Source organism: Miscanthus floridulus, chromosome 7, assembly GCF_019320115.1.
Source record: "Miscanthus floridulus cultivar M001 chromosome 7, ASM1932011v1, whole genome shotgun sequence".
NCBI lineage: Eukaryota > Viridiplantae > Streptophyta > Magnoliopsida > Poales > Poaceae > Miscanthus > Miscanthus floridulus.
Genome location: NC_089586.1, coordinates 100217843 through 100231752, shown reverse-complemented (window position 1 = coordinate 100231752; position 13910 = coordinate 100217843). Strand labels below are relative to the sequence as shown.

Here is a 13910-nt window from a genome sequence, read left to right as displayed (position 1 = left end):
ACACTTGGACAGTTATAATGAATATGACAGTATGGAAGTTGTTTAATGATCATTGGTTATCATTATCTGCTTAATCACATGTTTACTCTAGTATAGGTGTAAATCTAGTCGACAGGTTAATAATAATTAACTTGGCAATAATGCTTTTAGAAAGGTTCTTGAAATACCAAAAATGCTTCTTTTTGCAAATGAGTCAGCTACCCTACTATAAAGCCCTTCATAATCCTTGGTGTCATTTATTTTCGGTTATATCGGGTAAGTCTGGCTGAGTACCTTCTCGTACTCAGGGTTTTATTCCCACTTGTTGCAGATGGGCAGATGTATTATGGCTACTGTATCAACTGCCTTTATTCTGCGATGGGTGATGTTTAGGACCATGGGCATGGTCATTCCCTACGTCTCATCTGATGCTTTTGTTGGAGATGATCATTCGCTAGCACTATATTTAAACTCCGCGTGAGTGTGTGTGTGGTTTGAACAAATGACTTCCGCTACTTTTATTCGAACTGGTTTGTAATAACTATGTTTAAACTCTGATGTATCTGAGATTGCGAACTTTTATGTAATATGTGATGGTGACCGCTAAACTTATTACGATCATGGCTGGGACACGAGTTGGTTTGAAATCCTTCGTGATTTCATGGACTACCGGGTTATACGGGCTTAAGTTTGCTCAATTGTCTGCTTTGGTGGATGATTTTCTTACTTAATTTCGTATAATTGGTCGGTTCTATCACATGTGTCTCTGGACCGCTAGTCGTCCCCCAGCGAACAGGGCACGGGCCTCCACTCGGACTTACCCGATAACAGCTCTCCAGAAGTGCCAACGCTCATGCCCACCGAGGGTAGCCTGACACATTTCACCCCTACTTTCGAGCAAAAAGGAAGCGTGAGGGTCGTACAAAAAGCTAGGGAAACCACTGACGGACCTCTTGCTCCGTATAGAAGCTAGGGGGCTCTTCCTGCAACCTTGCCGAGACCCCACGACCCGAACTCGCACTTGTGGGCTCGGTAAATACGATAAAAACTCCTCACTCAAAAAACGAAAAAAAATCTTGGAGGAGTGACTCCACTCCTCCAGGGCCTCGGGGGCCACACCCGGCGGGTGCGCTCGCGCGCACCCACCGAAACCTTAAGAAGCAAACCACAATCCCTATGAGAGCGGCTGCAAACCAAGTCTCGATAAACCCTCAGGGAGAGTGCACCCACTTCCCCTGAGGCTCGGGGGCTACTGTCGGGTACCATAAAACGGGGTACCCCAAGCGTACACCAAAAGGGTCACTTAAATCCCATCAACAACAAAGCTGGAGGGTAAGCCATGGGCTCATCACTAGCCCTGTCCGAGCCCACTAGGCTCTCCGCCTCGCCTCAGGCCTCGCACGGGAGGTCTCGGCGTCCTGACGCAATCTCCGCCTCGCGCGAGGCCTCTCACGGAAGGCCTCGACAAGGAGCCCAATCTCCGTCTCGCCCGAGGCCCCGTGCGCACAACCTCAAATGAGACAGCCATTCTCCGTATCGCTCGAGGCCGGCTTGTCAATAGCCCGTCACCCCCGCCTCGACCGGTCTTCCCAACAATATATCACGTCCCATTAATGCGTCAACCACTCCCACAGTCTCAGCCGGACGACGGCTCGACACCACGGAGTAGCCGACGGGACAAGGAGTCGCATCAACACCATACCGGCTGAGACAGGGCGTGGCGAGGATTACCAGCCACTGTATTCTGGCGCTGTGCCCACGATCAGCGCCCGCACTGTGCCCCGCAATCCCCGCCCCGGAGACAACGCGGCATGGGAAGTCTGGCCCGGGTCGTCATCGCCTCCGAACCAGTGTACCAGATCGACCGCTCCCTCCAGGCCTCGGCACTCTACGCCAGGGTCTCGGCTATCTCGGGATTCACGTCTGCCGAGACCCCCCACCGCGGTTCAGCCTCGGTACCAACCGAGCCTTGGCCTCGCGCACAGTCGATCCACAGCGACCCGCACACTGACCACCGCACCCGCTCCGAGGCAACCCTGGAGCTCCCATGACGCGCAGGATTTGATGTGACCAGCACGTCGTCCCAGCGCTCCAAGGACGGACAATTCCGACGACCACGCCGCCACTGGAACAGGCTACAAGGCTCGGACACGCCGTCTTTGTTTGCACGACGCCGTATAGTTAGCACATGTGCTGTCCTTATTCTCCCTTCAACTATAAAAGGAAAGGACTTAGGCCATTTAGGGGGGAGACGGGTTCTCACGAAGAACGACACCCTGTAACACGCACACTTCCCTGTCGCTTGAGAGCAACGTCTCAAGCAGCCCACATCACTCCTCGACAAAACCTGGGGTTAGCTCCCTCTCTCACATTCTGACTGACACAGACAAGCCTATTGCATTCGCCGCACACGCGCCATTGCAGTGCGCGAACGAGCTCGCGAGGCCCTCATCGCCGTGGCGTTCGTCTCGCCGGATCGATCGCTCCGTCCCTGCGCACGCACCTGCACCTGCATCAATTTGGCTTTCCTTCCTGGCTCTGAATGATGCCTTCTCCGTAGGGCTCGCGTTCTCTCTGCTTTGATTTGATCGTGCCCAGCTGGAGCAGACAAATTGCCTCCGCTTGCCGGTTCTCTTCGTGCGCGATCGAGTTTTGTTGATGGTCATCTAGCTAAGAGAGGCGATCGATCATCCGGCGAGATCGGAGGAGGGGACGGAGCCGCGCGCCGTAGCTCGTAGAATTCAAAAAAGTGCGCCACGGTAAGCCATCTGTTCTGTCGTTATTTCCCCTGTTTAAACCCGAAATAAGATTTATCTTCTCCTCATGTCGAATATACGGAATTTCGGCATTTAACTCAGAACTTGATTTTTTTTTGGCCATTTTGTTTGTTGCGCTTGGAACATACGTACGTATGTATAATTTCTTCTTTTTTTCGTCTTTTTCATTGGTGGTGGTAGTATATGCTACCTTTTTGTAGGCCTCTACTCTCTCACTATCTCAACAAACAAGTGATTGTGAATGAACAGTGAGAAGCACCAAAACACATTCAGCATGTTCGCTTGTTTGTTTCAGCCAGGGCTTATTAGCCAGCCAACAGTGTTTTTCTCTCACATCAAACCAGCATCAGTAATATAACAACGAGAGTCTGACGCGGCAAGTTCAAAATTGCCGTCAGAGTTTAAAGTTCAGACATTCATTTGCCGTTCGTTTCAAAAAAAAAAAAAAAAAAATCGTTTCAAAAAGACATTCATTTGCCGGATTCCTTGAATAGGATAAACTAATTAGTTGCAAGCAGCGAACTAAATACTAGCACTGAACACCATACATGTTTGAATTTTGATGCGAGGCGCCGCGCTAACACAAGGTTGCTGCGTAATTCTGCAACCAAGTAAAAGGCCACTGGTCGTTGTTGCCGTTGGGTGGTTGAGGCCTCTCTTTCCTCACACTCATGGCATGCTCGGTCAAGCTGTGCAAAATCAAACATTTATTTTGCCTATGCACGGCTACTACTCCGGGCGGTCTTAGCCCTGCTATGTGGTCATCGGTTCTCATGACCGGATAACTTGGAACGCTAGCACTGGTTCCGAGGAGAGACATTTTGTACTCGGTGCATGACTTTTTGTATTCATCTTTATTTATGATCGCATCAGATTGTAAACCTGAGAATAGGAGAGCTCTCACGCCGTCACGCGATGACAATTCAGGTCGGGAACTCTCCCCCTCAGTTGCATTAAAAAATATATTTTGCAGGCCGGCTAAGTAGAGCATGCATTTGTTGCTGAAAATCTGAAATGCATGTGTTGAATTGGATAGACTGCGGAAGAATTGCCATGCTTGTAGATACGCGTCGTATACCTTCATCATGCAGTCTCCGACTCTCCGTATTGCCTCTCGGTTGCCTAGCAAGCAGCTGACAACTACGAAGAAGAGCCAATTATTATATCCGAATCTGCCGGACGGTTTCAGGTGACATAAAGGCTGCGGACCACGGAGACCAAAAGAGCCGGTGTGTCAGCTCAAACCGCACCAAACAAACTACCAACTCATCCAAGAACAGCTTCTTCAGCAACTAACCTCTGATTGCTTGCTAGTATATAAGCACACGAAACTCTGAGAGTTGGCATCATCATCAAACTCGAAACCCAACAGCTGAGCTTCCTTCCTAGCGATCCAATGGCTTCTGTCCTGAGCTCAGCACAAGCAATGGCCGTCCTGAGCTCAGCACAAGTAATGGCCGTCCTCACTGTCGCAAGCTTCTTCGCACTCCTGTGCATCTCTCAACAAGGTGACCCGTCTTCTCCCTGTTGTTGTACTCTTCTTGTTTCTGATGTCAGATTCATCATCGTTCACGTTGTGGCTGGCTGACTCTTCGCTCTTTAATTTGTGATGTGTGCGTGGCAGCGCGAGCTGCGAACTACACGTTCATGAAGGACGCGGTGCACGCGCCACGGATGGCCGACTACGACTACATCATAATCGGCGGCGGCACGGCGGGGTGCCCGCTGGCGGCCACCCTGTCGGACCGCTCGCGCGTGCTGCTGCTGGAGCGCGGGGGCTCCCCCTACGAGGACGCGCGCGTGCTCAGCATGGCGCACTTCTCTGACGTGCTGGCGGACACGTCGGCGTCGTCCCCGTCGCAGCGGTTCGTGTCGGAGGACGGCGTGATCAACTCCCGCCCGCGCGTGCTGGGCGGCGGCAGCTGCATCAACGCCGGGTTCTTCACGCGCGCGGGTGCCGGGTACGTCAGGGCCGCCGGCTGGGACCCCAGGGAGGTGCGCGCGGCGTACCGGTGGGTGGAGGACGTGGTCGCGTTCCGCCCCGCGCTGGGCCCGTGGCAGGCCGCCGTAAGGAGGGGCCTGCTGGAGACCGGCGTGATCCCGGACAACGGGTTCACGTACGACCACATCCCGGGGACCAAGGTCGGCGGGTCCATCTTCGACGAGGACGGCCGGCGGCACACGGCGGCGGACCTGCTCCGGTACGCCAACCAGGACGGCATCGACCTGTATCTCCGGGCGAGAGTGTCCAGGATCTTGTTCCGTTACAAAGGTGAGAGCGTCTCATGGCATGCCAAATCCGGTAAGCTTTGTTAAAAGTGTACTCCATCTTGCAAGGAAAAAAAGAAACGGTTGCAGGTAAGTGTAGCGGTAGTACCCGTGGCGTCTTTGTCGGTATCACACGCTTTGGGCCGAGTTCGACTGCCAACCGCGCTAGTAGGAATACGAATAGGAATAGGAAGAAGCAAGAAAAAAAGGTTGAAACCGCGGCAATTACATATTTTGTTGCAGGAACCAAGCCGGTGGCAGAAGGCGTGGTGTACCATGACTCGCGAGGCAACGCTCACACGGCGTACCTCAGCCCCGGCGCCGCCAGCGAGGTGATCCTGTCGGCGGGGGCGCTGGGCAGCCCGCAGCAGCTGATGCTGAGTGGCATCGGCCCGGCCGACCACCTCCGCTCGCTGGGCATCGACGTCGTCCTCGACCTGCCGGGCGTCGGGCAGGGCATGTCCGACAACCCCATGAACGCCATATACGTGCCGTCGCCGTCGCCGGTGGAGGTGTCGCTGATCCAGGTGGTGGGCATCACCCAGTTCGGCAGCTACATCGAGGGCGCCAGCGGGGCTAACTGGAACAGCCACCCCTCGGGCACGCAGACGCAGCGTCCTCGGAACCTGGGCATGTTCTCTCCGCAGACGGGGCAACTCGCGACGGTGCCGCCCAAGGAGCGGACGCCGGAGGCCATCGCGCGCGCCGTGGAGGCCATGAGCCAGGTCCCCGACGCGGCGCTCCGGGGCGGGTTCATCCTGGAGAAAGTGCTGGGCCCGCAGTCCACGGGCCACCTGGCGCTCCGCAACCTCAACCCCGACGACAACCCGTCGGTGCGGTTCAACTACTTCGCGCACCCGGACGACCTCCGCCGCTGCGTCGCGGGCATCTCCGCCATCGAGCGGGTGATCCGCTCCAGGGCCTTCTCGCGCTTCACCTACCCAAACTTCGCGTTCCCGGCCGCGCTCAACGTCACGGCCGACTTCCCCGTGAACACGCTGTACCGGCGCGGCGGCGGCGACCCCAGGGCGCTGGAGCAGTTCTGCAGGGACACCGTCATGACCATCTGGCACTACCACGGCGGGTGCCAGGTCGGCCGGGTCGTCGACCGCAACTACAAGGTGCTCGGCGTCGAGGCCCTCCGCGTCATCGACGGCTCCACCTTCAACGCCTCGCCGGGCACCAACCCGCAGGCCACCGTTATGATGCTCGGCAGGTATAGAATCATCAGGACATCGATCTCTCGCGCGTCACTTGGGCTGGGCAACATGGCGCGACGTTCGTTCTTGCCGGTGATTCAGTTCAGGGCCTCGATCTCACTGACGTTCGGTCTTGTTCTTTGATCTTTTATCTGGCAGGTACATGGGCGTGAAGCTCCTGAAAGAGAGGATGCTACTGGAACCATGAGGCAGGAAAAATGTCCAGTCTGATATCTCTGCGCACGCGCGCGCGTGTGCCGCCTTCGTTTAACCTTCAAGATTCTTTTAGTGACGATCGTACAAGTTATTGGGGATGCTAGATTCCCAAAACAAAAGTTATTGGAGATGCTAATTCCATACCAATTAATTTGCACAAAATGTGGATGGTATTTATACCGTTCATTTCATGTCTAAAGTCTAACTCTATTGCGTGGAGTCCTAGAACATTTCTGGCCCCTTGTCGTCTGGCATGCATTTTTCTTGCAAACATGTCTACATGGACGTGGCCGTTTGTCGGTGAAACTAAATGGCAGCCTTTGTTCTTAATCTTGAGCCAGAAACTCCACCAAGTACTGTACAGTACTCTACTTACTGTATTTATGAGACTCGATCTGATATTCTGATTCGTGCTTGTCGGCACGACCGCACGAAGCCACGAACCGTCCATTATGAAGCAGGACCGAGTAGCAGTCGCTTTCGCAGCCCACAGCAAATTGGTGCAAAAGGGCAAAACTTTTCGCGCTACCACTACGCCAGGGGAACCCACACAACCCAGTGCCCAGTGTCCTGAATATGTCGTACCAGAGTTGCCTATCAGCTAAGCCGAAGGACCTCTAGTATCATCAATGCTGCACTAGTACGTACCGTTTGTAGGGATGAAAACGGTAAGGATATTTTTCGACGTATTTGAAATCGAATTCGTTTAGAGGGGTTGAGATCTGTCCGTATCCGAGTCCGGATATCCAACATCCGATACCGTATCCGTATCTGAATACTCAAATCGCATATTTATGATGTCGATATCCAATCGTATCCTATCCGACATAATTGACACTATCCGTATTCGAATTCGAATCCGGACAGAAATATGAAAACAAATATAATATCAGTGATATCCGTCCGTATCCGATCCGTTTTCATCCCTAACCGTTTGTGTCCTAATGGGGTGTTTATGTGGCTTATAAGCCGATTGATGCTGTTTTGTTGTGAAAGAAAAACATTATATCATGACTGATAAGCATGACGTGAACAGCGTGTAAGATTTTGAAGTGCAAGGTAATCCTTCAATTCTCACCACGGTTCGGCTTGCCCGTCTTTTCTGAAGCAGGATAGGTGTCGTGTTGCTTTCTAGTACTAGTACATCATTTTGTTGGTTCTGGGACGATGCCAGCACCCACCAGCCAAGGTTTCTATTTTGATCTCAACTGATGCTCGCGTTGCAGGCTTGCAGGGCGTTCTGGCTTGGCCGGTAAAAGCTACAGCCCAATCAGTACTTGTTCGTGGATCTTTGATAATTTTTTGCCTTCTTGGCAAACGCAGTACTACTATGAAGCACGAGTTCTACTGACATCATTTCTTTAGAACCTAATGTAATTGCTGAAACACTACTAAAAATTGTGGATCTCCAATTCAAAAAAGAAAAGAAAACTGCGGATCTCAATGTATGAAACTAACCGTAGGTCTACGTTAGAAAGTTTCATTCATGCTTCGGATAACATCACCTGATCAGCAAGGGCTGCAGGACTCAAGTGCAGTCAAGACTCAAGAATTGCAAGAGTACATACGGGCCTAGAAAAATACGAAGAGACATCGCAAGAACATGGCTGAAACACAGTGCATGCCGTGTAAGTTAACGTGGCCGACTACCCACGAGCGGCCATTTCTTTTCTTTTTGTACAACTACTTCTTCTTTTTTCTTATAATAATAGCCAAAGATCCGATCACGCTTGTGATGGGGCGCACATGACCGCGATACGGTCGAACGTCTCACTGGCTTGCGGGGCCAGTGGATCAACCGGACCCAACCGCCAGAGAGAACAGGGCGTCGCTGTGGTCCAGTCTCAATGGCTCATGGGCCGTCTCCGGGCACGTGGTCACGTGGCCACTCTCGGTTCTCCCGTTCCACAGATAAACGCAGATCTCGGAAGTAAACTAGCGGACAGACCCACCGCGTCCTCGCCAATTCCGCCCGATAATCCAAGTACTACTACGCCTAGTATCGCAAGCTGTCTGTAATAAGTGTAATTATAATAATTGAGCAATCGGCGTCCCCATAAAAATGGAGATTTTAACCACTTGGCCAATGCAAAGTTCGTAAAAGTGGTTTTGCTCTCTGTCAAAGCTTCCAGCTCAGCTGTCGCGCAGCAACAGTTTTAATGGGCACCCTGTCGGTGGATGCAGCCGTTACACTCCAGGTCATGCGAGTGCGAAACACGGTCGGGCAGAGTGAGCCGCCGACGGATCGCGCACGGTGGCGGTGGACCAGGCTGTGTTGCGGCGTCACCGTCGGTGTTCGCGTGTCCCAGTCCCAGCCCCAGCCCAATCGCTCGCTCCAGAGTCCAGACCAGGGGGACTCTCTGACAGCATCAGCTCACCTCGGCAATAAAAAGAGCATCCGCGTCTCCTCTGATCCTCTCCCCCCCAGCTCAGCTCAGCTCCGCCTCGCCAGTCGCCACCACCACTCCGCCACTCCTCTCCGCGCCCCTTCATCCCGGATCTCGGCATGGGCGCCGCCACCACCAACGGCTCGGCGGAGCCGGCGCCCGCGCCCGCTCCGGCGCTCAAGTTCCTCATCTACGGCCGCACGGGCTGGATCGGGGGCCTGCTGGGCGGCCTCTGCGCGGCGCGCGGGATCCCCTTCGCGTACGGCGCCGGCAGGCTCGAGAGCCGCGCCTCGCTCGAGGCCGACATCGACGCCGCCGCGCCGACGCACGTGTTCAACGCCGCGGGCGTCACGGGCCGCCCCAACGTCGACTGGTGCGAGACGCACCGCGCCGAGACCATCCGCGCCAACGTCGTCGGCACGCTCACGCTCGCCGACGTCTGCCGGGGCCGCGGGCTCGTGCTCATCAACTACGCCACGGGCTGCATCTTCGAGTACGACGCGGGACACCCGCTCGGCTCCGGGGTCGGCTTCAAGGAGGAGGACACGCCCAACTTCGTCGGATCATTCTACTCCAAAACCAAGGCCATGGTACCAATTAAATTCTCTCTCCTCTTCCAGCATTATGCTATACGTAGCTTTTATGATCAATGTTCTCTGCAAATGGCAAGTCGCAAGAAATCGTTCCCGTTTTGCTCAAATTGAAGTGGCACTGTCTGTCTGATCGCGCGTCGAGGGTATGTTCCGGGGTGATTAGTTCGATGAGCATGGTACAAAACTGTGCCTCTCACTTGTCAATTTCTCACTAGTGGTTGGAGTTCGATTCAGGCGACAGGCACACTTTATCCTGAAGGGTGCACTTGGATCTGGCGTAGTACGTACAAGAGCACACTTAATAGTATTTCTGAATGAAGCCTGTAGAAATGTCCTGTGGCACTTTGAGTTCCCAGAGCAGTCTGATCCGGTCTTCCCCATCCATCCACACTAGCTGAATGTTCTGATCCTGCCATGATGCTCTGTATTTGTGCCTGTACACTATCATGTGTATAGTTTGGCGAAAGATAAATTTTGTTTCATTTGGAGCAAATAGTTTTATAGAGGTCCTTGATTTAAATGCAGATGCTCACCTCAACATATACTACCATGTTACACTAATTCAAATATATGTGAGGCTAATTCAGTTTTACTCGGAGGAAAACCATGTATTTTGAATAGAGACAGCAACTTGGAAACTAAAATAGAGACTTGTATAAGCTGAACAAGTAAGCAGCTTAGGTGCAACTCTAGTAATTGACGATTTTTTTTGTTCGAAACATCAGTAATTGACGATATCAGTTGCTACATTTCTGTTTGTATTTTACATGGTGTATGTGATTGCTGCAAAACGCACCGTCTTATTTTAGAATGCTCGCTTTTGTTTTCTCAAACTGTAGTTTCTTGCCAAACAATGACTTGTTGAATGGTATGGCTCCTGCATCTTGTGGCTAAACATCCACGCTTTGACAAGATATGGTCCCATGATCAGTTCCTGCTCGGTGCTCGGTCTTAAGGACATCTTGACGACTGTTGATTTGAATAAACTAGCTTCCTCAAGTATGTTTTGAGTGCAGACACCCAAAGCTAATGCAATAAGATATTAATAATATTTCTGGATAATGCTATATTATGTCACCCCAATCAGGTAGTAAAAAAGTTTGAACTGCTCTAGATTGGAAAATAGCAATTTGAAATTAACGCTGTGACGAAATTTCTTAAATTGTATTGAGAGTTGTGCTGATGTGAGAGTGTGGAACTGATGATTATTGTGCATAACCTTATCATTGGACATTTACTAACATCTTGCTTCAGGCTTTAGATGATTGAATAAGTACTGAAATGTGCTTAATATTACAAGGTGGTGGTGTATGTTGTTGGCCAGTACATCTCTTTGGTTTCTTCTGAACAGTCTAATACCATGAGCTTGAATCTTGGAAAATAGTTGCTTATTGCAATGCAAAAGGTGTTTATTTTAGCAGGGCCCTTGTGTACTTTGTTTCTTTATACTTCAATGTAGCACACAAAAGCACAAGCACAAGTAGTGGGACATGGAGTTGCAAGTGTTTTTCACTTGATAGAGCATTTCGATAGATTTAGTTTTCTTTGCCTCATGCACCTGAGTGGCATAGTGCTCCTAAGAGTTGTCACTGTATCTGCAGTTCCACACACTTCACCCATTTGATGTTTTCAGAGAGAAACTAAGCCGTTCTGGACAAATATTTTTGTAGTAATGCTGGCATGTTACTTTTTTTAACCTTAATGTATTTCATGTTAGTTGCTGTATCCGATTGGATGGTGTAACATTTATTCCTTTCATGTGAACCTAACATTTATTTTTATAGGTTGAGGAATTGCTCAAGAACTACGAGAATGTATGCACCCTTCGTGTAAGGATGCCTATTTCATCGGATCTCTCCAATCCTCGCAATTTCATTACCAAAATCACCCGATATGATAAGGTTGTCAACATCCCAAATTCAATGACAATATTGGATGAACTTCTTCCCATCTCAATCGAAATGGCAAAGAGAAACCTCACTGGAATATGGAATTTCACAAATCCTGGTGTGGTGAGCCACAATGAAATGCTAGAGATGTACAGAGACTACATTGATCCAAGCTTCTCTTGGAAAAACTTCGACTTGGAGGAGCAAGCAAAGGTCATAGTTGCACCAAGGAGCAACAATGAGCTTGATCAAACCAAATTGAAGAGGGAGTTCCCAGAGCTTTTGTCAATCAAGGAGTCACTGATCAAATATGTTTTCGAACCAAATTGTAAGACTTCCAAGGCTTGAGAAATGGAGCTGCAGACAACTGTATGTTGATGCTATTTGTTCCATCTGAATTGACATTTCTCTCCGGGGATCTCAATAAGCACACCCCTGTTTCGTGTGCAATGTATTTCATTGGAACAGATAGGTTTCTCATAGGGGATGTCATGCCATACTCCTTTAAACTTTCAGATTATTAAACGGAGCAAGACAAGGTGTAATTTGGCTCAACTTTCCTATGACTCCTAGTATCCTAGAGTATTATGAATACCATGCAGCTGGAATGAACTGAGCTTCCTGCCTGCTTCTGTTGTGCCATATAATTGTAGTTCACGATGTTTCATTTGTAAACTTTTATCTGGAGATGACTTTGGAATTGGATTCTTAGCAAATATATATAGGACCTCTGTTTCATAAAAGATGCAAATCTGGAATAGTGTTCAGTCAAATCCTCTTAAGTATGACTAAATTTTATATCCAAAGATATGTAATCAATAGATTTGTCATGGATATGCCTTGTTTATTTTTCCCTCCTAAACTTTAGCTCCCTGTGACATCGGATGTTTGACACATGTACGAAGTATTAAATATAGACTAATTACGAAACTAAATACACAGATTGAGACTAATTTATGAGACAAAATTTTTTTAAGTCTAATTAGTCCATGATTGACAATGTGGTGCTACAGTAAATATATGCTAATGACGAAATTTTTTTAAGTCTAATTAGTTAGGCTTAATAAATTCGTTTTGTGGATTACTGAGGACCTGTGTAATTTATTTTATTGTTACCATTCAAATACTCGATGTGACCCTCTTAAACTTTAGTCCCTGAATTTAAACACCCGTCTTGAAATCATATATATTGATATTAGTTTTTAGCTCGGATCAAACCTACAGTTGCACGGAGGGAGTATGGACTCGGACTATGGAGCAGCAGTATGGTCTGTCGACATGTGTGCGTGAGAACTTTTTTATCTGAAAGGGTGTATCGTCTGACTGAAGGATTGAATTTCTTTCGTGATGGTCGATTCTGTGGCATTGGCCCATTGGGTGGTCAGAGATTCAGAGGTTTGCTTTCACTTGCTGTTGTTGCAGTGAAGTTTTTTTTTCTTCTAGGGTATCGTGTCAGTTGGAACTGCGGAAGCTCACAGCTTTACACTGCCGCGCCGCATGCCTGCAACTGCAAAGCCTCCCGTGTGGACTCCGGCGAGGCGACGACAACTGCCTCGCACTCGGCATGCGTTTGTTTGAAAACCTCCAGTGAGCTGGTCTCCGTCACCGCCGAGCTCAACGTCGTCACCGGCAACTGGCAGCCCGTCCGAACGCGGCCGCCAAGCTGGGTACAGCTCCACGCCGTACGCGGCTGCCTCCGTGATCAGCCTCGTAGTCCCGCCCCAGGAGGGGCGGGCCGGATCGGGGTTACGGCCCAATCATGGCGTGATAACAGCCAAAATCCGTGGACCGCCGCGGCTGCCGGCGTGGGGAACGACACGCCATGTCCTTGCCCCAGCATCCGTAGCACGCGCGCGCCCGCCCCGGCTCCCCGGGACCCCAGCTCTCTCGGCAAAGGCACGAGCCTCCTGGCGCCTGGCTGCTGCACGCGCCCGCCGCAGCGCGGACAGCGCCACAACGGTAGGGGCCGGGTGGGGTGGAGCAGAGGAAGCAGATCGCTCATCCCGCTCTGGCGCTCTCCGTCGGCGTCTCCCTCCTGTAAGCCGTAGTCCCATGTCCCGTCCGGACGTTCGACCACAGTTTTTTTTTTTTTGGCTCACCGCGGCCCGCCGGCCCGGTCTCGGTCACGGTCAGGTCCGGTCTCCCCAGTCAGCAGTCAGCGACTAGCGCTCCCCGCTCTTTTCTTCTTTTTTTTCTCTCTTTTGATTTGAAAAGGCTAGGCTCCCGTTTGGATTGGACAAACATTACTCTAGATTCTTTTTTTTCTTTAGTCTTATATGAAAATAACCGTGCATCTCGTTTTTTGAGGAGTCCAAAATTTCTAAATTAAAAAAAAATTTATATAAAATATCATCAAGTTTTATTTCGTTTAATATATTTATTATGAACAATATTTTATTAATAATTTAACTGTATTTATTATGCTTCATAAAACTTGATATCTTTATATTTAATCAAATTTTAAAAAGCTGCTTGGTCACGGCATGGCGCCATGGCGGAAATTATTTAAGAACGCGGACCGAAACAAAAGGCTGACACCGTGTCAGAAGTCAGGCCGGCAGCCTGCCTGATCTTCACGTGATATGGCGAGTAGATCCACGCG

At 50.3% G+C, this 13910-nt stretch overlaps 2 protein-coding genes across 2 annotated transcripts; both read left to right on the top strand.

Annotated features, from left to right (window-relative positions):
- The first annotated feature begins 4152 nt into the window (after positions 1 to 4152).
- Positions 4153 to 6646, top strand: LOC136463975 (protein HOTHEAD-like). The gene is made up of 4 exons (XM_066462937.1): positions 4153 to 4282; positions 4387 to 5028; positions 5268 to 6240; positions 6383 to 6646. The coding sequence occupies exons 1-4, from the start codon at positions 4153 to 4155 to the stop codon at positions 6429 to 6431; spliced, it is 1794 nt and encodes a 597-aa protein (XP_066319034.1). The 3' UTR covers positions 6432 to 6646.
- Positions 6647 to 8838: 2192 nt separating this feature from the next.
- On the top strand, positions 8839 to 12024 carry LOC136463974 (bifunctional dTDP-4-dehydrorhamnose 3,5-epimerase/dTDP-4-dehydrorhamnose reductase-like). Its single transcript, XM_066462936.1, has 2 exons — positions 8839 to 9416; positions 11204 to 12024. The coding sequence occupies exons 1-2, from the start codon at positions 8946 to 8948 to the stop codon at positions 11654 to 11656; spliced, it is 924 nt and encodes a 307-aa protein (XP_066319033.1). The 5' UTR covers positions 8839 to 8945; the 3' UTR covers positions 11657 to 12024.
- The last annotated feature ends 1886 nt before the right edge of the window (positions 12025 to 13910 follow it).

Bases quoted from the DNA above. Each gene is read 5' to 3' on its own strand.
- LOC136463975 (XM_066462937.1), top strand. From the start codon at position 4,153: ATGGCTTCTGTCCTGAGCTCAGCACAAGCAATGGCCGTCCTGAGCTCA. The intron at 4,283-4,386 runs GTTGTTGTACTC...TGGCAGCGCGAG, and splicing joins AGGTGACCCGTCTTCTCCCT to CTGCGAACTACACGTTCATG. The intron at 5,029-5,267 runs GTGAGAGCGTCT...ATTTTGTTGCAG, and splicing joins GATCTTGTTCCGTTACAAAG to GAACCAAGCCGGTGGCAGAA.
- LOC136463974 (XM_066462936.1), top strand. From the start codon at position 8,946: ATGGGCGCCGCCACCACCAACGGCTCGGCGGAGCCGGCGCCCGCGCCC. The intron at 9,417-11,203 runs GTACCAATTAAA...TTATTTTTATAG, and splicing joins ACTCCAAAACCAAGGCCATG to GTTGAGGAATTGCTCAAGAA.